Source organism: Lygodium microphyllum, chromosome 7 (genome assembly GCF_053477565.2).
Source record: "Lygodium microphyllum isolate KBCC chromosome 7, Lygodium_microphyllum_v1.1.10, whole genome shotgun sequence".
Lineage (NCBI taxonomy): Eukaryota > Viridiplantae > Streptophyta > Polypodiopsida > Schizaeales > Lygodiaceae > Lygodium > Lygodium microphyllum.
In genome coordinates, this window is record NC_141141.1 from 133,092,210 (window position 1) to 133,118,743 (window position 26,534).

General features: G+C 40.0%; 1 protein-coding gene across 5 annotated transcripts in view; it reads right to left on the bottom strand.

Moving 5' to 3' along the window:
- Nucleotides 1-2,065: 2,065 nt before the first annotated feature.
- MUS81 (Restriction endonuclease, type II-like superfamily protein) overlaps nucleotides 2,066-26,534 on the bottom strand; it is a 49,079-nt gene continuing 24,610 nt past the window's right edge. Inside the window, exons 9-12 of one of the 5 annotated variants that reach the window (XM_087681968.1) lie at nucleotides 17,660-17,739; nucleotides 17,335-17,569; nucleotides 17,156-17,242; nucleotides 2,066-2,744 (exon numbers count right to left, since the gene is read on the bottom strand). In XM_087681968.1, coding sequence (XP_087538094.1) covers nucleotides 2,613-2,744; nucleotides 17,156-17,242; nucleotides 17,335-17,569; nucleotides 17,660-17,739 — 534 coding nt within the window. In that variant the 3' untranslated portion in view covers nucleotides 2,066-2,612. Of the gene's footprint in view, nucleotides 2,745-17,155; nucleotides 17,243-17,334; nucleotides 17,570-17,638; nucleotides 17,740-26,534 lie in introns of all 5 variants that reach the window. The other 4 variants (XM_087681965.1, XM_087681966.1, XM_087681967.1 and 1 more) reach the window with 4 other exon arrangements.

A 26,534-nucleotide genomic window follows, 5' to 3' on the forward strand; every position in this document is an offset into this window, starting at 1 on the left:
GTGGTTTCAATCTCTACAATCCATGTTGTGGTGGTTCTTAGGCTTGATAGCTTTACTACTCGTTATTCTCCCACAAAACTAACATAGGGATCTCTTGCCTACAATAGTTCTATCATAAATCAATCGCTTCAACATGTGCTATCATTGCTCAAGCATGAATTAGGATAGCTTGGTAAGGGGGATGGCTTGATCCTTGTTAACAATTACCATGTGAGCTGGAGTACAAGAAAATTTGACCAATGCTTACACTAAACACATCAACTTAGAATACCCCATTAACTGTGATTGGAATTCCATTTATTAAAGTAATAGTACTTGCACCACCAACATCACACCTTCAAGCAACTCTACATCATGCAATCAATACACAAGCACATTTGGCCTCACAAAAGACTTACCACCACATCACACAAATACATCGACATTTGGAATACAAAGAACATATAGCACACATCCCAACCAATAATACAAAGCAATTAACAACCTTAAGACTCAACAAGTACATTTTACTAAAGAGGTGTTTCACAGTAAACTAAAAGTTCACTTCATCATTGATGGTGCTGGAACATGCATAACATTTTAGCCATTCATTGTTATCCAAGCTCTTTTCAAGCTACGATCGCCTATTAAAAGAACGCACAAATGTTTCTATATCATTATTTACAATACACTTTGTCAAAGCCTCCTTCAAGGCCAATGGCACAATATATACTCAACATCAAGCCTTCCAATTATAATGAGCAAACTAACAAATTTATCATACAAAACAGTGGACACAATTACAAAAACATGCTCACAAATACAAACACACAACTCCACACAATTACACATGACTATTGTAACTCATTTTGAGATTTTCTTTTGTGGTGAAGCCATTAGAATCATAGGTCACATTCTAGCAACTTTCTTGGCCTACAAAAAGCCTAACAAAGTAACCACGCGTTTGAAATCTTTCAAGGGCAAGCCATGATTTTTGAAATCAAAGACAAGGCTGTCATCATGTTCTAAACTTTAAAACATAAATTATCACATGGCTTGGTTCACATAACGCTCTCAAAATTTAGACCTAACATAATCTTCATTTAAAAACATCCAAACACACCAACAATATTAATTTCATTTTCAAACTTCCAAACACACCAACAACAATACTAATATTACTTGCAAAATATTCTATACAACATACCCACAAAACCAACAATTCATATACATGAGTGACCTCACCAATGATTATAACAAACCTAGGATATAAAACCTATTCCTAGACAACACATTATCAAACATCAAGCAACTCAACTTGTAGTCAAACCTACAACAATATATCAATCTACAATAGACCACATGGACAAGTGTACCCTCCCAACAAATTAAAATATGCAACATATTTTGCCAAAGAACAAATCGATCCATCTATATTTTGATATAGATCATTGCATGTAGATGCACTTACATTTAAATAATGTACTAGCGAATGGACCGACAAATATTATTACTGTTCTCTCTCTTGAATTTCCATCCAAAACCCCACCCCAACCAAAAAGAAAAGCAAAAATAACATACTTTTCCGATCTATAATAGACTTCACAAATACCTCACTTGAAAGAGCAAGTCCCATGAGGTTTCATCCCTTGTTACGTATTGTATTCGCACTGCACATAACATCTCCTATACATCAATATTATTCGTTCTTATGGCTTAGCCCACCAAAAAAAAAAGAAGCAAAACATAAGAAAAAGTATATTTCAAAATGTACTTGATTCTCCTATTTAATGAATGAGAAATAAGAGTAATAGTGTATATAACATTTGTCATATGTTCAAGGAGGGATGCTCTAAAGTGAGGGGCTCTACTAAGACTAATAAATACTTTAGACAAGGCATAAGAGCTTGCTTTTGCATCGATTGCAAGTTGGACACTAGAGGACATGGCAAACCTACATTTGCTCACATTGTGCTAAGTGTTGTCTTCATGCAACTTGTAAAACCCACACACCATTTGCACACTTCTCTATATGTGATCGTGAGGATACATTTCACATCATTCTTCCATTTCACATCATTCTTCACATGTTTTCCAATGCTGGAACTTTACACGTCACGTTATGTTTCAAGATTAGTTGCATACAAATGTTCAACATAACTTAAAACTCTTTCCATGCACACCTTCACAAACTAGTTGTACTCTTCATTCAAAAATATCTTTGGGGGCAGCATTGTGGCACCATGTATGATGTATGATGGCTCCACTTGGCTGGTCACCAAGATGGACGTTGTACTGTGACCACTTGTAAAATGCGTGACCAAGGGTTTGGGCAATACAGCCAAATATGTTCAACATCCAAAATCATTATCAATAAAAGAATCCCTTCAATGGCAATGCCTTGGATCGTGCAACCTTTGTTTATATACACAAGAAAGAAGCCAAGAGCATTTATTTTCATTGTGAAATCTTTATGGTGAAAAATGGAACTTTAGAACCCCAAGCTTCTTACATCCAGATCAGTTTTACAAGATGTAAAACTGGATAGTAAGCTGCAACATACATTCTCATAAGCAAGCAACTGGACTCACTGTAGAATTTCCCGAAGAAAGAAAAGGAACTCGTCAGCCAAGTTAGAAAGTAACACTCTCTGTAGAGCAAACAAACTTGAACACATTTTTGCTTATCGATGAACTGATCTGCTTATTTTGATATAAGATGGGAATGCCTTTGAGAAGTTGCTCCTGGGCTCGTTCATCTCCTGCCTGCAACAATACCGATCATTGATGTTATGAAACTTGCACTCGTCCTCATACTTCTTCATTAGACTTTTCAAGATTAGGGAAGTAAACAGTATGAACTTCTAATCTTAAGAACTCCTTTATCTCAAGACAAAAGGGACTCGTTAACAATGAATGGGATCAGCTTGATCTCACTGATTAAGAATGACACCCATCATTAAGAATGAGACTTCCTGCTCTACTACACAGTTGCCTACATGCTTCAGCTGATAAGTGCAGTGTAATACATCTAACTGGTTACAGCTTATGGATTAGACTGCAATTGCTACTGTCCTAAGGGAAGTAATTACACAGAAACCCAATCAATTTGACAGGATGCCACAGACAGAGCAACTCAGAAGAAAGAGTCTATATGAGGCATGCAAAGCATATTCCTGAAAGGGGTGTCAGAAATAACATATATTCTTGTGAAAGAAACACTTTCCAGAGAGAAGTGTATATGCATAAATAATTTGAGCACACAATCTTATTACTACAATCCTGGGTCTAAATAGTAAGTTGTAGCACCTCACTAAACTTTAGTCTTTTAAATCTCAGCATTCTATAGCAAAATAAAAACACTTAAAACAAAAGGCAACAGAAGAGAGTCCTAAGACGAAATCCCGAAGAAAAGTGGTTTTACATGGCCAAGAACTATTGCACAATCAGTCACACCATAAAACGACCAGCGGTGGCCACTACTAAGATTTAGAACACGTGTTGGGAATAGAGGGTCACCATGCCTTTTATATGTGCTCGGGTGTGAACACACCCTCAGCACTTGGTACTTTAGTACTTTACATATAACTATCACAAAAACCTGAAAAGAGGTACAACTCTTTGTACCCACATGTCGTGCATCTCTTTTTTTTTTTCGTAATGGGTCATGCATCTCTCTCTCTCTCTCTCTCTCTCTCTCTCTCTCTCTCTCTCTCTCTCTCTATATATATATATATATATACTGCTGCTGCTCACTCTCTTTGTCTTCGCCATTGCCATTGCTGAATATCAAACCTTCACTGCGCCCTGGTCACCACAAGCTAGTTTCAGAGCTGAAAGCCATCTCAATCACACTTTTGGAGCTTGTCCAAGCTCTGACACAGCAAGTCGTCAGTCTGAGTCAGGTCACGGAACTATCCGGCAGTCAGCACAGGCAGTCGGCAGCCGTCAGGCAGACAGTCAATGGACAGCTGTCGACAGGTCGTGTGCATCCTGACCTGCCGACAAGTTTTTTATTTAAGAAACTTTTTTTAAAGCAGCCCTGCGAGCTGTCAGGCGCGCTAAGCACAGCTTGACAAATCTCAATGATCTGGCACGCATTTACTCCGGGAGTATGCTTGAAGATTTTACTTGGCTGAGTAAAATTTGTGGAATTTTGCACACACTCGGGTCTGATAAATTGGGGTTTTTCATGTACTTGAAGAAATTGCAGTGGGACGAACAATTTCTTGAAATTTTGACACATTGGACCCCCTACAATTTGGTGCTTTTGCAAAATTTGCAAAATTTGGGTCAAATTTGGTCTTGGTATGTACTTGCAATGCAATTTCTATGCAAACTGAGCACATTGGACCCCGGACAAATTTGGGGCTTTTGCAAAATTTGTGAAATTTTGGTAAATTTGACTTGTGCAATCCACTTGGGAGTTATGTTTGATATAATTTGAGCAATTTGAGCACAGAAATTTAGGGGCTTTTAACCATTGAAGTCAAATTTGTGCCAATGGATGCATTTGGAGCAAAAATTGCAGCTAAAATTTGGGGCTTTCTCATGAAATTGATGTATTAGCCCGTGACACGGCTGCAATTGCTTGTGGTGTGCTGTAGCACACATTTTATACCACTGAAAATTGAGTTACAAATCTGATATTTCTGCAATTACTCGAGTTTTCATTGCTGGTTGGTACTTGCTTCGTACCTTGGTCATTTGTGCGAGAGTTGGGCTCATATTTGTTGACTTTTGAGTCACTTGTGAGCTGTAAATCATGGCTGGCGACAATGATAGCAACAATCTTTTGCACATTAAAAAGCTTGAGGGTGCACACAACTTTGCTATATGGCAAAAGCAATGCTATAAGGTCTTGGTGCAAAAAAAACAAGTGAAGCCCATAAAGCTAAAAGGGGTAAAACCAGCAACCATTGATCTAGATGAGTGGGATGAGTTAGATGAGCCTACATGCTCTACTATAGAACTTTCAATGTTAGACACCTTGCTCCTTAACATAGAGAAATTGAAATCTACCTATGATATGTGACGACGACTTGAGGAGATATGCTCAAAAAGTGCAGCCAGTAAGGTTTATTGGTCGAAAACATTGATGGACCTTCATATGAAGGAAGGTACAGCCATGTCTATACATTTGAATGATTTTAACTTTCAACCAGCTGATTGCTTTGGAGTTTCACATTGATGAAGAGTTCAAGGCAACATTCTTGCTACGCACTTTGCCTAAAAGTTGGGATACTTTTACGACAGCAATGTGAGTAATTCTAATGCTATGCTGTTATATTCAGATGTGAAGAGCTCTTTACTCGTGGAGGAGCTCAACAGGAAAAATATTTCAGCAAACAAGTCTTCCAATGCACTGCATACTAGAGGCAAATCCCAACAGAAGGGCAACCCTAACAACAAAGCACGTAGCAAGTCTCATGAAAAAAAAGTGGAGTACCATCATTGTGGCAAGAAAGGGCACTTCAAGCAAGATTGCTTTAAGTGGAAGAAAGAAAAGGGCAAATGCAAAAACACCGATGATAATGAAGATGAGAGAAAGGACAACCAACATGCAAAGAAGAGCAATGTGAAAATGGAGAAAGTCAATGTAGTCAATCACAAGACTAACACTCGCAATGATGTACTCTTTGCTTTTTCTTTTAGTGCACACTCCATTCTGATGATGACATGCACACCTAGATTCTCGATTCAGGTTTTTCATTCCATGTAACACCACACTATGAGTGGCTTTCTGATTACAGTGGTGAAAGACATGGTGTCGTCCACTTGGGAAACAATTATGCATGTGACATTGCAAGGATTGACAATGTGCAGTTAGCAGTTCAACATGGTTCATTGTTTACTTTGCATAATGTGAGGCATATACATCAACTCAAGAAGAGCTTGATAAGCACAAGGCAACTAGATGATGAAGGCTATCACACCACTTTTGGGGATAGCAAATGGAAGATATGTAAGGGCTCTAGGATTGTTACTAAAGGCTCTAAAAGTGATATTTTGTATCCATTATATGTATCTAGTGAGCATGATCATTTTGTCGTCATAACCAAGCAATCAAGTGTGTCTTTGTGGCATAGTCGATTAGGGCACATGAGTCAAACTGGAATGAAAGTGCTTTCTCATTTGGGTTATTTGTTGTGTTTGAGGTATGCTGATTTTGGCCATTGTGATCATTGAATTTTTGCAAGCATCCTCAAACATCACATGAAAGTTCTCCTTCATTAAAATCTTTACCCTTAGAGTTGGTACGTTCAAATGTCTATGAGATGCCAAGGTTGTCTTTAAGAGGAAAGAAATATTTTATCACTTTTGTTGATGATGTCACACTTAAAATATGGGTTTATTCAATCCTCATAAAGACGAGGCTTCTGATAAGTTTAAAAAATTTCTCGCACTTGGTAAAAATATGACCAACAAGACATTAAAATGTCTTCACTTTGACAATGGTGGAAAATATGTGTGAAAAGCCTTACAAACCTTTTGTAACATCAAAGGGATAAAAAGAAAGCTTACTGCCCCTTACAATCCGCTCCAAAATGGTATCATCAAGCCTATGAATAGGACTATTCAAGAGAAGGTCTGTACCATACTATCTCATGCTGCATTACCTCATGGATTTTGGGCAAAGTCTATAATGACAACCGTACATTTTATAAATCAATCACCGAACAAGTCTTTGGGGGGAAGAGTCCCTCAAGAAGTGTGGTCGAGCAAGTCACCTTCGTATACACACTTGAGAGTGTTTGACTATGAGACATTTGTGCACGTACGCAAGAAGCAACCAAGCAAATTGGAGCCAATATCCTGAAATTGCATTTTCCCAGGATATGGTGACAAGGGTGAAATGGGGTATAAATTATGGGATCCCAAGAAAATGAAAATTGTAAACAACAATGATGTTACCTTCCGAGAAGATCGGATGCATAAATAGCCCGAAAAGACTAAGGAAGTCAAAAGGGTTATGTTTCAAGAATAAACATCTGTAGAACAGCAAAGAGTGTCTGTTGTATAGCAGCAAATACCTATTGTAAATGACCCTACAAATGCAAGGAATGATGTGAAAATTGTTCAACAAGAAGTTGCCCATGATATACCACAGTTTCAACAAGAAAATGTGCCATTGGACAGCTGGAATAGGTAAGACAACATGTTGAACCCTTTGAATAACAAGCTGCTAATGCAAATTTGCAAGCTAAACAACCAACGAACACTAATCATTGGATCCGAGGTTAACCCAAAATACTAAACAATCAGATAGGTTTGTTCCTGGTGCAAATTATATTGCAAATTATGTCATGTTGACAAATTGTGGTGAACCGTCTTGCTTCAAGGAAATAATGGACAGGGAGGACAGCAAGAAATAGCATAAAGCTATGTTGTTAAACATGGAATCTCTAAAAAAGAATGGTACCTGGGATTTGGTGAATTTGCCTAAGGGGCAAAAAGTCCTACCATGCAAATGGGTTTACAAGATGAAGGCCACTTCTGGTTCTTCAGCAAAGTACAACGCACGACTTGTTGCAAAAGCATAGAAGCACATGGGATTGACTTTGACGAGATATTTCTTCTGTAGTCAAAATGACTACTTTGCAAACCATATCGGGCTTGGTTGCATGTGAAGATATGGAACTCATACAGATGGATGTAAAGAATGCATTCTTAAATGGTGATCTACATGAGGACATATATATACAACAGCCAGAATGTTTTGTGGCTAAGGGGCAAGAAAAGATGATATATGTAAACGCAACAAAGACTTATATGGGCTGAAACAAGCACTACGTGAATAGTATCATAAGTTTGATACATTCATGCAATCTCAAGGGTTTAAAAGAGGTCAAATGGATCATTGCTTATATACCAAAAAGGCAACAGATAGCAATCTTATTATACTGATTTTGTATGTGGACGACATGTTGATTGGTAGTAAGAATGCTCATGCTTTGGACACATTGAGGCAGAATGTAACCAGCCTTTCTTCCATGGATGGGTGGTAGATCCCCCATCATAACTTAATTACAGCAACAAACAATAAATGCAAATCTGAAAATACAAATTTACCTACTGATCTTGGACAATGCACACCCGATTGGCCCCAAAACTGGCACCCCTTTCGGTATTTCTTTAGCTTTATTGAACAAAAAATCGATTTACAATGGGATTCTCCCAATCCCCTTCGCAATCCAAACTCCCCTTACTGTCCAAAGTGACCAATAAGTCTTCAATCTAATTTGCCCCTTGATTCGAGCACTTAATTGGCCTTCACCCACTTCATAGATGATGGAAATGCCCCAAATTCAATGGCTGGCTAGTCCTCCACCTGAATTTAGCTGAAATTCACCTTCAGTCCTGAAAAATCCAAGTCTAGGAGCTTCCAATTTCTAGCATGCTTTTTGATGCTACTGCTAAATCCTAATTTCTGCTGCAAATTAAGATTTACAACAAAGAAATCTGAAATTTCTCAGCCTCTAGTGATCTCAATGTTGCAATCTCTGGAGCAAGGCTGTAGAAAGTTGGGAAATGAGAGAGAATGCTGAGGAGAGAGAAAATTCGGACTTTCTTCGCAAAGAACTAAAGAAAATCAATCATTTACTGCCACTGCCCTATCTCAACAGCTTGTAGATGTAAAGAACCAAAGAAAGTCAGTCATTTACTACTGTTGCTCTATCTCAATAGCCTATAGATGCTGTCACCTGCTGTTGATTGGTCTTCTTCTACCCCTGGCTGCCTCAGAAGGTCCTGCAATAGCTGCAAATTAGACCAACAACATCTCTTCCCTCTCTCTTGCAAGCTGAATACACTAAAAATGCCTCTCTCCAACCTCTAAAAGAAGTTTTTCAATCTTACATGTGCATTTTTGACAAGTGACAGCCTTCCCAAATGGTTTTTTCAGCATTAACCATAATTAAATATTAATTTTTAGTCTTTAAATACTGAAAATTAATCTAGTAATTATTTCAGTGCCCTAAAAATTAATCTAACTGGCCAATAATAAATTGACTAGGCAACTTTCATTCCCAAGTGTCACTACACCATCTTTGACCATCAAATTGGTGTTAGGTACCATTAGACGCCACTTCTCTAGTGTCACTGTACAACATAACTTATAGCAACTTTTGCCTTTAACATCCTGTGATTTTCTCGGGTCTCAGGCTTATAAATTTACTCTAACCCCAATTACATCTCACATGTGCAACATTTACTTAACTATGTGATTAAAAATTAATCCACATGTTAAGTGAGGTTTCAAAAATACATGTCCTCATGACAACCCTTCCCCTTGAAATACTTGCAATTATCCTCGATTGCACTGCCAAATGCATCAAAAGCAAAGAGCTACACTAGAATTTCCATAGGGCATCATAGTCAACACAACATTGTGCATTGTTGTTCAACCATTTCATATGCCCAACATATGCTAAAAATTACCAGCCAACATAACATGACATAAGATTCACAAGGAGTCTTAAAAACATTGCCAGATTATCATGTGACATGTCCATTTCTCATGATCTCAACTCATCTGGCAAAACCAAACCATAGTATAGTGTAACCAAGCATAAACCATGGCTAAAACATCAATGGCATCATAACACGTGCTGTTGTCCATGGAACTAGATGTAAACCATTGAAAACTGAGCATAATTTGATCATAAACCGATCACTTGCTGATCTGAGAACTAATCACAAATTGCTACAAATGTGACCCCAAACTGATCACAAACTCGTTGCAAAAACTTATAGAAAACTGATCCAAAAAATAACCACAAACGGTTCTCAAGCTTATCAAAAACTGAGTTAAATACCACTGAATATTAATGATCATACGTTGAAAACCAACATTTGATAATCAGCCCCTAATGATCATTAATTGATGCTACACCAAGCATAACCAATGCCATACCAAGCATAATTGATTACACACCGAGCATAAGGGATGCAAATGTACAGTTTCAGAGCTACAGTGAAAACCATACCAATCTACATACCAAACATAGTGACTAGTATACTGAATTGTAATCCTCTTGCAAACATATTGTTCAGCTACAGTACCTTGAATGTATGTTGAATGCATTCGAGATCCACCACTTCCAGAGTTGTTCATTATTGAGGAACGGAGGTGCTAGCTCCCTCACAAGCATCAGGTAATACTCTAGACCTCTACTTTGCTGAACCTGATTGAGCCCGAAAAAAAGTCGGCTCTAACTGAAAAGCATCAAGGTAAAGCTACAACAACTAAGGATGGTCTGCCAAGTCATCCTTCTCCATCCATTTGGCATCCATTGGTGAATAATTCTGGAACCCTTACCCCTGATCTTCCTCTCTTTGAGTGCCAAAATCTGCTCTGGTACCAGTATTTCATCGAGCTCTTCAACCTCTAGCTGAATTTCAGCAAGTACATCCTCTGGCACATCTCCATGAAAAGGTCTAAGCAAACTCACATTAAAGGCATTGTGTATCCGCCAGTGTGGAGGCAATTTCAGCCTATAGCATGCATCATTGGTCCTCTCCAACACTTGATATGGCCCATAATATCTCATAGACAGCTTTGGATACAATCGCTCTTTTGCCCTTCATCTTTTTCAACCGTACCTTTTCAAATCGCAACAATACATAATCGCCCTCTACAAGGTGCAAAGCATACCTATGACGATCAGCTACTCTCTTTTGCTTATCCTGTGGTCTTTGAAGCACATATTTAACCTTCTGATAAGTTGCATCCATGCTTTCCACATAGTGATCAAACTCAAAGATATCTTTTGTGTGTAAAATAGGGAGTACTTTCTTACCACCCTCTACCACCTCAAATGGAGCTTTGCCCGTAGAACTATGCACAATGTTGTTGTAAGCAAACTCAACCAAGGGCAAATACTGCTCCCACTTTGTCTTGTGGTCTGAAACATAGCACCTCAAAAGATCTAACACTGTAGAATTTGCTTCCTCAAACTAACCATCTATCTGCGAATGGAAGGATGATGAGAATTTTAGCGTGGTATCCATATTCTCAAACAAGCCCTTCCAAAATAAACTGGTCATCCAAGGGTCTCGATCACTAATGATCGACTCTAGCATACCATGATACTTAAAGATGTGCTTCAAAAACAATCATGCCATATGATCAACCTTAATTTTCTTCCTCACCGGAATGAAATGGGCTTGTTTGCTAAACCTGCAAATGATAGTCCATATTCCATCATTCCTTGTAGGTGTCTTCGGAAGCTCAAAAATAAAGTCCATTGCAATGCTCTGCCAAGGCCTATCTAGAATAGGCAAGGGCTGCAACAAACCCGGCATCTTTTTCCTATCATGCTTTACCTTTTGGCATAAGATGCATGTCTTAATAAATTGTTCTACATCATACCTCAAAGCTGGCCAATAAACGAAATGCTCCACTGCCTTGACCGTGGCATCAATACCTCTGTGTCTTGCATACGGAGAAGCATGACTTTCAGTGATAACTCTAGGCCTTAATTGCTTTGTAACATAGTCGTCCATGCATTATCAGAAATCCATCTCTTACACAGTGTCCATGCCTTTGGCCATTGCAAAGCTAATCATAAACATTAGCAAAGTTCGAATCAGCAACATATTGCTCTTTCATGGCATCCAACTCAGTGTGATATACCATATTGACAGCCGACAACTGAGGTTTACGTGCCAGTGCATCACTTTTTCCACTCTTTCTCTACGATCTGTTTCTCTTTCGAGCCTTATTTTTCATATCTGCCCTGATTTTCAGCTTTATTTTCAGATTTACCCTTTTTCTCAACCTTTGACTCTTTGACATGTGGCTTGGCATCATCATCATGGTATCCTGCATCCTTTCCACGCAGCAATGTGTCAGTTGTAGTAGCAGTTTCTATAAGCTGAGACATGCTAGAACCAATGGACTCAATGCAAAAATCCTGAATACCCTTTGGCAAACCACAAATATACTTCTCCGCATGCTCATGGAGGGATATTGTGTGATAAGAAGTAATTGGCAGCAATGCATCCCAAATCTTCTTATTGTACTGATCCAAGTTTTTGCAGTCTTTGGAATTCAATTGATTCCAAGCTGTCATAATGTCTACTTCAAAGGTATTTGTCAACCAATTTGAAGCAAACACTTGCTTGAACTAGACCCAAGTGGTAGGTGACTTCCCTTGAATAAGAAGTATAGACCACCACTGCAATGCATTTCCCTTCAAAAATGTGATTGCCTTGCATATCTTAGATGCCTCTATGAAGTTGCCTCCAGAATAGGAGGCATCAAACTGCTGAATAAAAACAAGTGCTTTCAACCTATCTTGTGCACCACTGAAAGGCTCAAACTTCACGCGTTTGCCACCTTCATCATAGTCCTTCAACAGACCTATGGGAGTCAAGTTATCATAAATGGGTTGCTGCAAAAAGGGTGCATTGGCTGTATTTGCATAAAAACCAGTACTATCTAAAGCACCTACATGACCAACATCAAATCCTTGTGCTCCAACAATCCCTAGGGATACCGATACATATCCATATGGCCCGCTTTGTGTCCTAAGCATCATGCTTATGCTACCATACATGGGATTAGGCATTCCACTTGCATTACGCGGATACATTGGGTGTTGTAAGCCATGCATTGGTGCCATACATTCCCGTATGTTGTGTCTGTCCAATCATAGCATGAAAAATGGTACTACCACCAAAGTATCCTTGTTGTCTCATGCTTGCATGTGCATAATTGCCTTGCTGCCCATATTCCCATGGATTAGCACTACCAAGTTGGCCATGCAGTTGCACTTGTTGCCCCACGAATACCAATTGTTTGTGCTCACAAGCATAGTGGGCTCTTCTAAAGTAGGCTTAGGCATTTTCTTCGATTCTTGTGGCTGTCCCGAAGATGTAAAAGGTGTCTTCTTCTCTTTGCCTTTGCTGTCGTTCTTTGGGGCATTCAAGAATCAAGTAAACTAGGGATCCTTTGCCAATTCAGTAAAAATATTTGCTATTATACACATTCGATCCTTGAAGCTATCATCAAATTCTTCAGCCCCTTGCTGGTCATCACTCTCTTTATGCATTGAAGTGCCAACATTTGGGTCATTTCCCACATTTTCAACATGCTGTCCATGCTGAGAACCATGCCCAACATCAATCATTGAATTTCCCCCTTCACCACGTGATTGACCAAGGAGTGATGCATCCTCTCCACTTGATCCCGTATCACCATGTGAAGACATGCTTGCTATAATTCACTGTTGAGAGCAACTTCAGCAATAATGCAATAGTCCCAAGTTGCAATCAAGTACCACGGGCCCACCAATTCAAAGGATTTGATGGTATCCCAACAACGGAACCATGTAACCAGCCTTCTTCCGTGGATGGGTGGTAAATCCCTGATTACAACTTAATTACAACAACAAACAACAAATGCAAATCTGAAAATACAAATTTACCTACTGATCTTGAACAATGCATACCCGATTGGGCCCAAAATTGGTATCCCTTTTGGTTTTTCTTTAGCTTTATTAAACAAAAAATCGATTTACAATGGGATTCTCCCAATCCCCTTCCCAATCCAAACTCCCCTTGCTATCCAAAGTGACCAGCAAGTCTTCAATCTGATTTGCCCCTTGATTCGGGCACTTAATTGGCTTCACCCACTTCATAGATGATGGAAATGTCCCAAATTCAATGGCTGGCTAGTCCTCCACCTGAATTTAGATGAAATCCAACTTCAACCCTGAAAATCCAAGTTTAGGAGCTTCCAATTTCTAGCACGCTTCTCGAGGCTGCTGCTAAACCCTAATTTCTGCTACAAATTAGGGTTTACAACAGAGAAATCTGAAATTTCTCAACCTCTGGTGATCTCAATGCTACAATCTTTGGAGCCAAGCTGTAGAAAGGCTGGGAGATGAGAGAGAATGCTGAGGAGAGAGAAAATTCAGCCTTTCTTCGCGAAGAACTGAAGAAAATATGTCATTTACTACTGCTGCCCTGACTCAACAGCTTGTAGATGCAAAGAACTAAAGAAAATCAGTCATTTACTGCTGTTGTCCTGTCTCAACAGCCTGTAGATGCTGTCACCTGCTATTGATTGGTCTTCTCCTGTCCCTATCTGCCTCAAAAGGTCCTCCAAAGGCTGCAAATGAGACCAACAGCATCTCCTCCCTCTCTCTTGCAAGCTAAAAACACTAAAAATGCCTCTCTCTAGCCTTTAGACGTTTTTCAGTCTTACATGGGCATTTTTGACAAGTGGCAATCTTTCCAAATGGTTTTTCTAGCATTAGCCATAATTAAATATTAATTTTTAGTCTTTAAATATTGAAAATTAATCTAATAATTATTTCAATGCCCTAAGAAATAATTTAATAGGCCAATAATTAAATTGGCTAGGCAACTTCCATTCTCAAGTATAACTGCACCATCTTTGAACATCAAATTGGCGTTAGATACCATTAAATGCCACTTCTCTAGTGTCACTGACCGACACTTGTGGCCAAATGAATGACCTAGGCCAACAATTGACACCATGCAACATAACTCATAGCAACTTTTGCCTTTGACATCCCGTGATTTTCTCGAGTCCCCGACTCATAAATTTACTCTAGTCTCAATTACATCTCGCATGTGCAACATTTACTTAACCATGTGATTAAAAATTAATCCACATGTTAAGTGAGGTTTCAAAAATACATGTTCTCATGACACAGAACGTACACAGTAATTTTGATATGAAAGATCTTGGTGAAGCAAATCACATCCTGTTAGCAATCATGTTTGTCATGCCTTGTCATCTCCTGCCTGTGAGCCTCAGTCTGAGTCAGATGAGGACTTTAGGAGCTCTGACTTGTTTATCACTTGTTTTGATGGAGGAGGTAGCTCGTTCTAGAGCACTCAGTTTATTGCATTTCAGTGCATTTTCTCCTCTAGTCGGGATTTTATGTGCATTTCCCGGGGCAGTTTCTGCATTCTTTAGCCTGCCTCACCTGCCAGACATTGTCCACCCTTTCCGGGATTTTTCTGAGCATTCCTGGCATTTTTACCAGCATTAAATGCTGGTCGGACATATTTATGGCCTCAAATTTCAAGTCGGCCAGTTTTGGGGTTTTTTGGCTATTTATAGTCATTTCCCACTTGGCAGTCAGTTGTATTATCATCTTCCCTCCTCCTTTGGCAGGCGCACACTCCGACTCCGTCATCTTCCTCCGTCTTCGGTGCTGCCGTCATCATCAACCTGATCCGGTGCCCTCACTGACGCTGTGGGCTGCGTGCAGGGACTGATCAGTCCACAGTTTTGTATTCAGCATTCATTACAGTCAGTGCAGATTTTCTTCCTTCATTTTCTGCTGTCTCTCTCTCCTCTGTGTTCGTGTTCTTCTTCCGTTGCGCACTCTCACACATCCTTGGTATGCGTATACTCACAGACAGATCGAAAGGTCTTCTTTATTTGTCACAACAAAAATATGTATCCAAGATTTTGCAGTGTTTCAATATGGAGGGAGGAAAAGCAATCAGTGTGCCATTGCCTCCGTATGTGAAACTTAAAGCAAAGGACAACCCTACATCTGATGATAAAAAGACTAAAATGGCTAAGATTTCATATGCTTCAACTGTGAATAGCTTGATGAATGCTATGGTTGCTACACATCCTGACATGGCATTTGCAGTGGGAGTGATTAGCAAATACATGGCATATCCTAGTAGAAAGCATTGGAAAGCAGTAAAAGGTATCATGAGATATTTTTAAGAGCACAAAGAATTTGTACACCTGCTTTATAAAACAGAAGGCTTGTGTCTTTGGCTTTACAGATGTAGACTATGTTGATCATACTTCCTGAGAGCCTACTTTAGATTATGTATTCAGCTTCACAAGGGGAGCAATTTTCTAGATCTCCAGCCTACAAAAGTTTGTTCCATTGTCTACTACAGAGGCAAAGTATGTGGGTGCCACTAAGACGTGCAAGGAGGCTTTATGACGTGAATGGTGGGAGACCTTGGCATTCCTAAGATTCTTGTCCTCCATTGCGATAGCTAGTGTGCTATCATGCTAGCACGGAATTTGATTTTTCATGCAAAGACGCAGCACATATGAGTGAAGTATCACTTTATCAAGGATGTACTTGACAACAAAAGCATTGAGCTTGCTAAGGTATATACAGATGATAATCCTGCAAATCTTCTCATTAAGGGTCTTCCAGCAAAGCAGTTTGCTCATTGCCCCGACACATGATGGGAGTTGGATAGTATGTGTATTTCAGCTTTGTACGTACTTCAAACTTAGCTTATTCTTTTCTCAACCTTACGGTAAACTATCTTTAGATGGGAGGTTGTTGGAAATAAAGGGCCACCGTGCCTTTTATACGTGCTCGGGTGTGAACACATCCTTAGCACTTGTACTTTAGTACTTTACATATAACTATCACAAAAACCTAAAAAGAGGTACAACTCTTTGTACCCACACATCATGCATCTCTCTCTCTCACTCTCTACTACTGCTCACTCTTTCTCTCTTTCTCTTTGCCATTGCCATTGCTGAATATCGAACCTTCACTACACCTTGGTCACCACAACACCATCACATACTCACAATCTCAACACCTTTTCAATAAAATACTAGCCAATCTGAGGCCTGAATTGCTCTCTCTTCTGCTAGCGATGGAACTAGAGGTCAACTTAGGTATTGGAACCCAAAATGCTAGAGGCCTAGAAGGGCACCCAGAATGTCCAATGTATTGGAACCAACATCAACTCTAGTTGCTTTAAGTCACACGCTACGCCTCATTTGCATATCACCCTTTTAACACTAGAAGAACTCAAGCATACTGCGATCCGGAATCCAAACTTATCACCCCAGATTTGGCCAAATAAGTATCCCTAACCAAGTAGTAGGCCTCCTTTTGCTTGAACTTATCTTCCGCCAATTAACAAACTAGAGACTAACCTGGGTCTGACCAGGGCTGGTTAGTCAGGTGAAATAAAAATCAAAGATACATTGGCTTGAAAAAGGGAGGCCCTCCTCTACAGTGAATAAGACCAAGCAAACAGTTCACCACTAGAAAAGCCCCAGCAAAAAAGGCTCAACAACAAAGAATATTCTTGATTCTATAGACATGGAGATTCAGAGAACTACTGTCATGCCCAGAACATGCATGTAATTGCTATTAGGAAACTGTCTAGTTACAAAAAGAAAGACATACCAATCTCGAATATGCCAACACTAGTGAGAAGGGGGTAGGATATTTCTCAAGAATAGAAAGCGCAATATTCTCTGTCACTTGTTTCACCTGCAGCCAGTCATCTGTCATTTGCCCACTCTTGATTCCAGTATGTAAACCATTGATATGAAACCACCCTCGTATTTAAACATTTAGCTTACCTGCATTAGCATAACTCCAAAAACATCAGTCACTCTCTCTTTTTCAAGATCTTTGCATTGGTCAACGAATTGTGTGTATGTCCTACACAAACTATAGTCAGAATTCCGGCACACACTCAGCTCATCATAATGACCACTGATGGCATTGGTGAGGTGACCATATTTTCGCATCGTGTCCCTAATATCATTCGTTCTCTGAACATCAAAACCTTCAGCAATTTCTGTAGTGAAGCACCTGCATGAAAAACCTTCAGATTCACATAAGTAAAGCACTTACTGCAACTGCAAGGTTCAAAGATATTACATGAGGACTTGCGCAACATACGCTGTCTTGATGCTTTCTGCAGAATCCATGACATTTGGATCCCCCTCAACAATATATATTAATTTCCTCAAACCACATCTCTGCATCACATAAAGAAGAGCCATCACCATTGCAAGCAAGTATAACATCATATTGGACTATAGTGTCCAAAACAAACCAATCCATGTAGTACTTTTTGCATTTAGACATCCTCCTCAGCCACGTAAAGTAAGTTTACAGACACCATGCTTTATAGTTGAATACAAAAAAGCTATGTAAATGCTTGAACTTTGTGCTTTTAACACAGCAGGCACAATATGATATGGTTGAAATCCACTTTTCAAATCCTGCAACCCCAAAAAAAATATTCCAGTCGTTTAAAAAGAGACATTTATTCAGCATGCAAGAAAACTTACCATATCAAGTTCTCAGGATAGCAAGGAGCTCCAAAATCATAGAATCAATATGCCAGTACTAGCAGATGCTTGACATTCCAATGGTTCACTATTTAATATGGCAGGGCATACTAAGCCATATTGATGACATACAAAAGTATGGATGTAATAAGAGTGATGAATGTTTGGAAGCATCATCTATTGGGCAAAGAACTTCTGATTATATTCATCAAAGCTTGACCTCAGTAGAGCAAGAAAAAAAAATGTTTCAAGTCACAAAGGAAAATGCAGAATGAGAAAACATACTACGTATGTTTCTTTCTATAAAACTTGTATACTCCTTGAAAGCAAACTATGGTTGTAAGTGTATTTCCTAGGGTTCCTCAAATCTCAACCATGAAAGTAGAACATTGAGAAGAGTTTCAAGAAATGCAACAAAGCTATGAAATAATACAGTAAGAGGGGGTCTGACAATAACTAGAGCCTACGATCAAAGTACCAAAGTAGAACAAAAAGATAACAAAGGAATCAGGATCAAGCTCTTACTATTGCACCTTTGTACCGAGAACTACTGAACAAGTATCAAAAGATTAATCATGCATTTGAATTACAAAAATAATTCAAATGTGTTGTCTCAATAATCCACCTTATTGATGTCCAATATCACTAGATCTAGCTTCATTTATCTAAGATGTTCTACATCTGTCCAAATTCCATTTCTAGCTATATAACCTTGAGCTTGAATCCAGTAACCAGTCATACATTTGACACAATGCTACATGAAAGAAATGCCAAAAATGGGAGGGGAAGTTCATGACTTCCACCCAAATATCACAAGTCTGCAAAAGAATGTCCTCCTTCAGGGACCCACAAGCGCCAACTGGCCATCCAAAAACAAAGAAGCACTCTGTAATCTATTGATGAGCCTGAGCAGTTCCAAAGAGGATTTCAGGAAACCATTAGATTTGTCGTAAATTTACTCCGCCGCCACCTCCTGCACATTACCTTCCTGTGCATTGCCACTCAACATGATGCCCTCCAAACAAGCCTGAATCCACCCAACCAACAAAGTGTGACTAGTCAAAAATAAATGCTTGGACTCTCATGCAAGGCAACAATTTGCTGCAGAACCAAGTCCACAGCCCAAACAGCCATGGCATCTTCCACCACAGGAAAACAAGCTGCTCAACCTTTGTTAGCATTTATATAGTCCTACATCAAAACATTTGCTTGGGGTACATGTGCTGAAACATCCCATTTCCCTTTACAAAAGATGGAAGGAGAATCCCCCTCCTACAAAGGTGTGCCTGAAACATCACACCACATCCCAGGGTATCCATTCTAAGCTTACAATGCTTACCCACATTCTCACCATCAACATCAAGTATCTTTTGGAGACCCCTCATCATACTCGATCTGATCCTTATTCGTACCCAAGTCAATACCTTGATCCACAAAATCCATATGTATACCAACAACTCCTTGGTTGCAAGGGCTGGACAAATCAACTTGACACCAACAAATGAGTTCTTGAACAATGAAACTCCACAAGCTGCTCATGAAGCTGACATGTAGTCACAAATCTTCAACTATGCAGAGACTTCAGCAACTGCAAGGGAAACTTTGGCTAGAGAAACTCAAACACATCCCTTGAGATTTCACCTAAAGGAATTCAGACATATTCCTGGAGATCATGACGTGGGTCACCAATGTCTTGTGAATTTGGCCTATCTTTGTTATACTACAAAATTATAGAATAAACATCAAAGAAATACAACAACAGGCAATGGTCTTGGGGCCAATCAATGTCAATTGTCTCATTTGCTTGGTAATGTGCTGATTTTGTTAATTACTTATTTCTTGCTTGCTGTAAATTACTTGTAAATCAAAAAAATCACCGCCCTCTCCCGCAATGAAGGCTGATCTCATGGTTCCATTGCCACAATACATCAACTTTCTCAAGTAGGTGGACTGAAGGCACTGTAAAGAAAACTATGGGGTAGCTGATAGGGCTTGCACTGAGGAAACACAACGATACAAACACAAACATGCAAAACTCAAAACTCAAACAATTCAAACACAAAAACAAAAACAAGCAAGAGGAGAGAGAAAGAGAACAACTCTAAAGTGAATGAAGGTTTGTTTTTTTTGGTTCCATCTAAAGAAGGGGAGTCACCCTTGGTTTGGCTTGCCTTCGCATCTTGCAAGTTCTTGCCACTGCCAGTTTTACCTTGCAAAAAAGATGCAACCATCCTCATCTCTCTATCAGTGTGTGTGGAGGATTTCTTAGGGACTTGGTTATGCAACCTTGCGTAATGCAAGAACTAGTACTCAAACTCATAGAAGGTCGGAAATCTAGGTAGTGAGATAATGTGCTAGATAAAATGGAAGTATTTGTCGGTGAACTTGTTCAAGAAGAACATGACCTAATCATCATCTAACTTTGGGGAGCCACTAGTGGCAAACTCCACGAGTAACTACCGATATTTGACCAACTTGACTTTCAGATTAGCCCCTTCCTTAATGGAAAACTCCTGAAGCTCAAAATCGAGATTGATAGATCAAGTGTGATCTTGTGCTGCATAGTATTCAATGAGATGACTTCAATGCTCAAATGCAAGGGGAAAATGTAGTAACTGAGAGTGGAACTCGTGAAGTAACCCTTACATTAACTCGACATTGGTTGTGGCATTGTGGGCTCTCCATTGATGGATGTGCTCAGGGTGAGCTAATCAAGGGTGCAATATAGGCTTTAGACCAATGACAAGGTCCCTAAGCCCCTAAGATTCAAGCACTTGTTGCATGAAGTTCGAGCAAGTGGTGAAATTCAACCCGTTAAAACGAGTCTAATCCTAGAGGCATTCTTGGCCATTGCAACAGGAGTGGTAGTGCTGGGAGATGAATAAGATGTATAATGAGGGTAGAATGGATACGGTGGGGGAGTCGAGTACACTTTGGAAATGAATCCTAGAGTGCCCACTATGCATACGAGAAGTGTGCACATTGGATCCGAATGTGAGCATGGACTAACTAGACATGGGCATAGTAACCACATGAGGAGCCCAAAGATAGGGACACGTGGAGAAGAGGATGGAAATCCTCGTGTAGAAGTGACCCATGGAAAGTGTGATGATGCACCATAAGCAAAGGATGAAAATCCCTACATTTGAGAGGTCAAAGAATGGGTGTGACTGAAGGTAGTGAGGGAAATGCCCATCATAATCGTCCCAAAGGGAAATTATATTCTCACTTGCAAAAAGGTGGAGGAAATTGTGTAAAAGGGTAGCAATCCTTGTAACAAAGCCCATGGTGCAAAGGGGCTGGAGAGTAAGGGGATGGTACATTGTTAAAAGGGTGGCATTCCCTATAACGATGCACCATGATATAAAGAGGTACTAACGTGTGAGTATGAAACGAAGAATGAGAATGTGCTAGGAGGAGAAACAGAGGTTCCAACTTCTAGTGTGGAGGATGCCGATGTGGAGTGTAATTCAAGGTTTTAGAATGAAGAAGAAAGGAAATCGATGTGTGGGCCATAAAAGGGTGGGATAAGAGGGATTTGAGGAGAGTGGCCTACATGCTCAAATGAAACACAAGATGTAGATATACCTAATGAAGGATATCTACTTCCAAAGCTCCATCTATTAAAGTTTACATATAAAAAATCATCTAGATCCTGCACACCAAAAGTAGAAACAAGAGAGGGCTTTGATTCATACAACTCAAAGGGGTTGTACAAGCCTGACACTAGGCCTAGCTGAGATGATAAAGATGATCACCAATCATCCCAAATGCCGTGTCCTTCATGATCGAAGAGGTGACCAACCTCACCAACCAATCCGGATGGAGTAGCAAAGCTAGTAGGAGGGGTGTAAGTTTGACTATACATGATGCACAAGTACTGTTGAAACCCCTCTGATATGGGACTGAATCTTAGACGAGAAACCAAAGAAGGTGAAGTAAGTGTCATCTACCTCGCCGAGTCCATAATGTCTCCTTAGGGCCTCTAATGATGAAGCAACCTAATAAGACATCATGGGTTCATAAGAAGAAGGTGACTAGGACATTGTGATTTAGTTACGAGTTGTTTGTGTGCCTTGCACAAAAACTAGCACTCCACAATATCCACAAGATACTCTTTACAACAGCACCAGCTCTAATAACATGTAAAGAAAACTATGGGCTGCTAGGGCCTAAGATTGAATGGAGAGGGAGAATATCTCTTCAATGAATTTTTTGATTTTTTGCAAAAAAATGGTATATAGAGGTAAGCATGCAAATCTCGTAGTAACAATGTCATTGGGATGAAACAACCCAAGCTGTCATGAGTACTACTCAAGAAGCGAAAGATCTTCTTCACTACCTATCAATGCTTAATACTTGTGTCCTACTCATCTATGAGACTGAAAACTATATACCAAGCCTCCCAATGCATACATAAAATCAAGCATCCGATAACTTGTTGATAGAGAAAGACATAAAAGCTATCTCTGGCATCATGAACGCTCAACTTTAAACATGTCTCCATAGTAGTAGCAATAGGCTTGTAGTCTTTAAGACCAAATCTCTATAATAATGTCTATACATATGTTTTTCTACACAACAAAAATCAAGGCCATTTATGTTATGTGTTACTTCCCACCAAACACCTCCACATATGCCATAAACATATATGATGCACAGAATTTTGAGGATGTTGAGTGTTGAAATGACTTGTTTTTTGGCTGATTTTTGTTGTTTTTGAGAGCTGAATGGTTGATTTTATGAGATGATTGATTGATTTAGAAATGGTTTGAGAGTGTTTTGGATGGTAATGATTGTGTTTTGGAAGATCATGATGTTTGTTGGTGCTTCTGTGATGTTATGATAGGTTCTGTATACCTTTTGTTTTGCTCTGTTTTGGTCTGTTTTGTTCTGATTGTCTTATGTAAGGAGGGATGGAGTATTGATTGATGAAGATTGAGATCTTGTGAAAGTTTATTGAATGGTTTGTGAGAGTTTGGAATGGTTTGAGAATGAGTTATGAGGTTTTTATGACCTTCTGTAACCTTTTGTAGGTCTTCTGTAGAGCTTCTGTTTCTGTTCTGTTCTGGTACTATTCTGGTACTGTTCTGTATGCTTCTGTATGTGTTCTGATGGATGAGAGTGTAGCTTGGGAAAGTTTTCTAGCCTTGGAAAGAGGTGAATACAAGTGCAAAAGAGCTGAAAGAAGTGGAAGAAGTAGCTGCCAAAGACTCAAGTGAAAACTAGAGTGAAGTGACAGTAGTGAGCTATGAAAGGACACTGTAGTGGCTCTGGTGACTCTTCATATCAGACATACCTCTTGGGAGGGGTATCCACGACCTAAGAAGGATTATTGAGGGTGATTTTAGAGAGATGGTAGTGAGGATATGATGTATTATTGATGGAGAGAGAGAGAGAGTCAGAGATAGCCAATTCTACTCAAACAGAGTGATTGTATATGAGAGATTGAGAGAGAAGATTATGAAGATATTGAAGATGAATACTATGTGATATATTTCCATTCAAAGATGGTGTACTTCTTTGTTTTTTTTGTTCTATTGATGGATTTTGTGAAGATATTAAAGAATATGGTTGATTCTATTAAAATCCGTGGGAGGTCTACATGATGCTGTATGAAGATTTATTGTGCTTGGTGTTCTTTTCTTCATTGTGATCATATAAAACATGATAAACAAGCTTGTTGATGTTACAAGATAGATTTTCTTGCAAGAGAATTCCCTTTTCTTTGGTGTTCCTCTCGGGGCTCCATGTTTTTGGTGCGCAACCGGGGAAACTTGCCATCAACAAGCACCAAAAGAGGCTGAAAATGAAGGAAATGGCATTGCCAAGAAGAGAAGAATTCAATGGATGTTTGTAAAGTTCCTTCTTCCACTGAAGAGTTGGAGTTTCTCATAATCAAAGCCACTTTCCACAAGAAGTTTATCCCACAATGGCGGAAACATATCACCATCATGATGCATGCTTTATGTGGTGGACAGTTTCCTCTTCCTGTTGAAGCAGCAGAAACTTGCATCTTGGTGGCAAACTGTTTGGGAACAAACTGAAGAGCAGAAACAGAGAGAATGACCATCCATGGAAGATTTGGCATTCATTGAGAAGTTTCCAGACAACATCAAGTGGGAGATTGTGAAGAAGCTTCAGGAGTCTTGGTCTGTAGAGGTTCACAAAGACAAGAAGGAAAAGAGTTGGAATTTGTTCGTGGACGCTCAACAGCAAGATACATGGGATGCTTGGTGTACTGATAATCTTATGTTTGTTCAATTAGCAACCCACTGGAAGTTGGTAGACAGAGTGTTTTTCACAACATACACTATTGAAACCATCAGAAGCTGGTATGATGATGGCACCACCACAATGCTCAGACGTATGCATTTTGACACCTTCAGAACCGAATATCTTCCCCTGTGCAGTGGCATGAAAGCAGAATTCAGGGACATTGAAAAGAAAGAAGTAGAAGAAATGTTGGCAAGAGAGTCCTCCAGAGACTGAAGTCTTCTGTTAACCCTCTGTGGAGCACTAATAACCTAGTGGAGCCACACCCCTGATGAATGACGCAATAAAGAGGCAAGCGTTAGAACGAGTCCAGAGGTACGTGAGAAGAGAGAAAGCAAGAATCAGAGCCGAGAGCAAGCTCGCAGCAGAAGCCGCCTTTGACGCCCTTGCGGAACTCTTTACAGAAGTCCCAATGGCACATCAAGCCCTTCCTCCTCCTGCTAGAGGTCCACTTCCAAGCCAGATCCGTCCTGGAAATATTGATAACAGGCCAGCGAATGTAGTCCCATTGCCAGTTTTTAAGGGAGAGTACAATGAAGACCCCGATCTTCATGTAGCAGAATTTATGGTAGCATGTGTGGCTAACAATGCCAGAACCCCTGAGCATTGGTTGGCAATATTCCCCGCCACTTTCAAGGGCGCGGCGTTTCAGTGATATGAGAGACAAGCAGCAGGAACTTTTGGCACATGGGACGACCTGAAGTTGGCCTTCCTCACTAAATTCAGGCGTGAAGGTTTTGAAGAGCGGATGAGAGAGGAATTTATGAACCTAAGTCAGTCCTCTGAAAAAAGAGTGAAAGCTTATGTCTTACCACCTCTGAAGGAGATGCATGATAGGAGAAGGAAGGAAGAAGACGCAAGATTCAACTTGTTGGAATCCAAAATGACAACACAAGATATTGGACCCAAGCCTAGAGAGTTTGGTCCTAATTTCGGACCCAGAAGATTTCCCTCTCAAAGTTACAGAGGAAGACAGTCTGGCGGTGATCAGAGATCAGAAGTGGAATGTTACAGATGCGGAGAAAAGCGACACATTTCACCAAATTGTCCAAATCCCAGAAGGTCAGTGGATTACAAGCCCTTATGCAGTCGATGCAAAGGAGAAGGCCACACTGCAAAAGATTGTCCAAGCCTAGCCCCAGTGAAAAACAGTGCTACTGATAGTCCGGCCAAGGCCCAAGAGCCTACCTCCAATTTAGTGGAATTGGAAGTTGCTGCCATCACGCGTGCAAAGCAGAAGGAACCACCTATCCAGAAAGAAAATAACCCTCCAACCAGAACAGTGAAGTTCAATCTTCCACCAGAAGAACAGAACAGAACAGAGCCTAACAGTGCCGTACAGAGCACTACAGTGCCACAGAGAGTTACAGAGACAGGACCAGAGGTCCAGGATACAGAAGAGGAGGAAGTGCCACAAGTGGCAGAAGAAGTTCCTGTGATTCCCCTGTTGGAAGAAAGAGGGAAAATGAAAATGGGTGTTGCTCCATTCCCTAATCGGTTAGAGAAGCCAGTGGATCCTATTAAGGAATACGATCTGGTCAGAGATCTAGATACCTTTAAACCAAACCTTACATTCCGACAATTATTGATGTTGTCTCCCAGTTGCCGGAAAAGGTTCAAAAGTATACTGACAAAAAGACGTGGTTTAAGGATTGCTCCCTCAACAGCAACAAAATCCAACAAGGCTCCAGAGCCTGTAAAAGAAGTGGACGTAGCTAATGCTTTCCTAGATCCGGGTACTCCAGAGACTGGCGTGTGGATAGAAGACTGCTTCATTGCAAATGCACTGATTGATGGTGGTTCATCAGTAAACATTATGACGGATGTGACAATGAAGGATCTAGGTCTACAAGGTGTGCAACCCACCCAATGGCTCATCAGACAAGCGGATCAGAGTAGAATCAAGCCTTTGGGAATTCTTCCATATGTGAAGACTACAGTGGCTGGAAAAGATTATTGGCTAACCTATTTGGTGGTGAAGCCAAACTCTTATGGTACATCCTATCCTCTGTTATTGGGCAGACCATGGCTTTTTGAAGCCCGAGCAAGGACGGATTGGTTCAAAGGAACCTTGACCTTGGGTAGAGGACCCAACAAAGTGGTGCTGAAGCTGTATGGTTCTCAAAAAGGACATGGATCCACCTCCTTGGAATTATCTTCTGACTCCCTTAATGAGGCTACAGATGGAACATCAGCAGACGAAG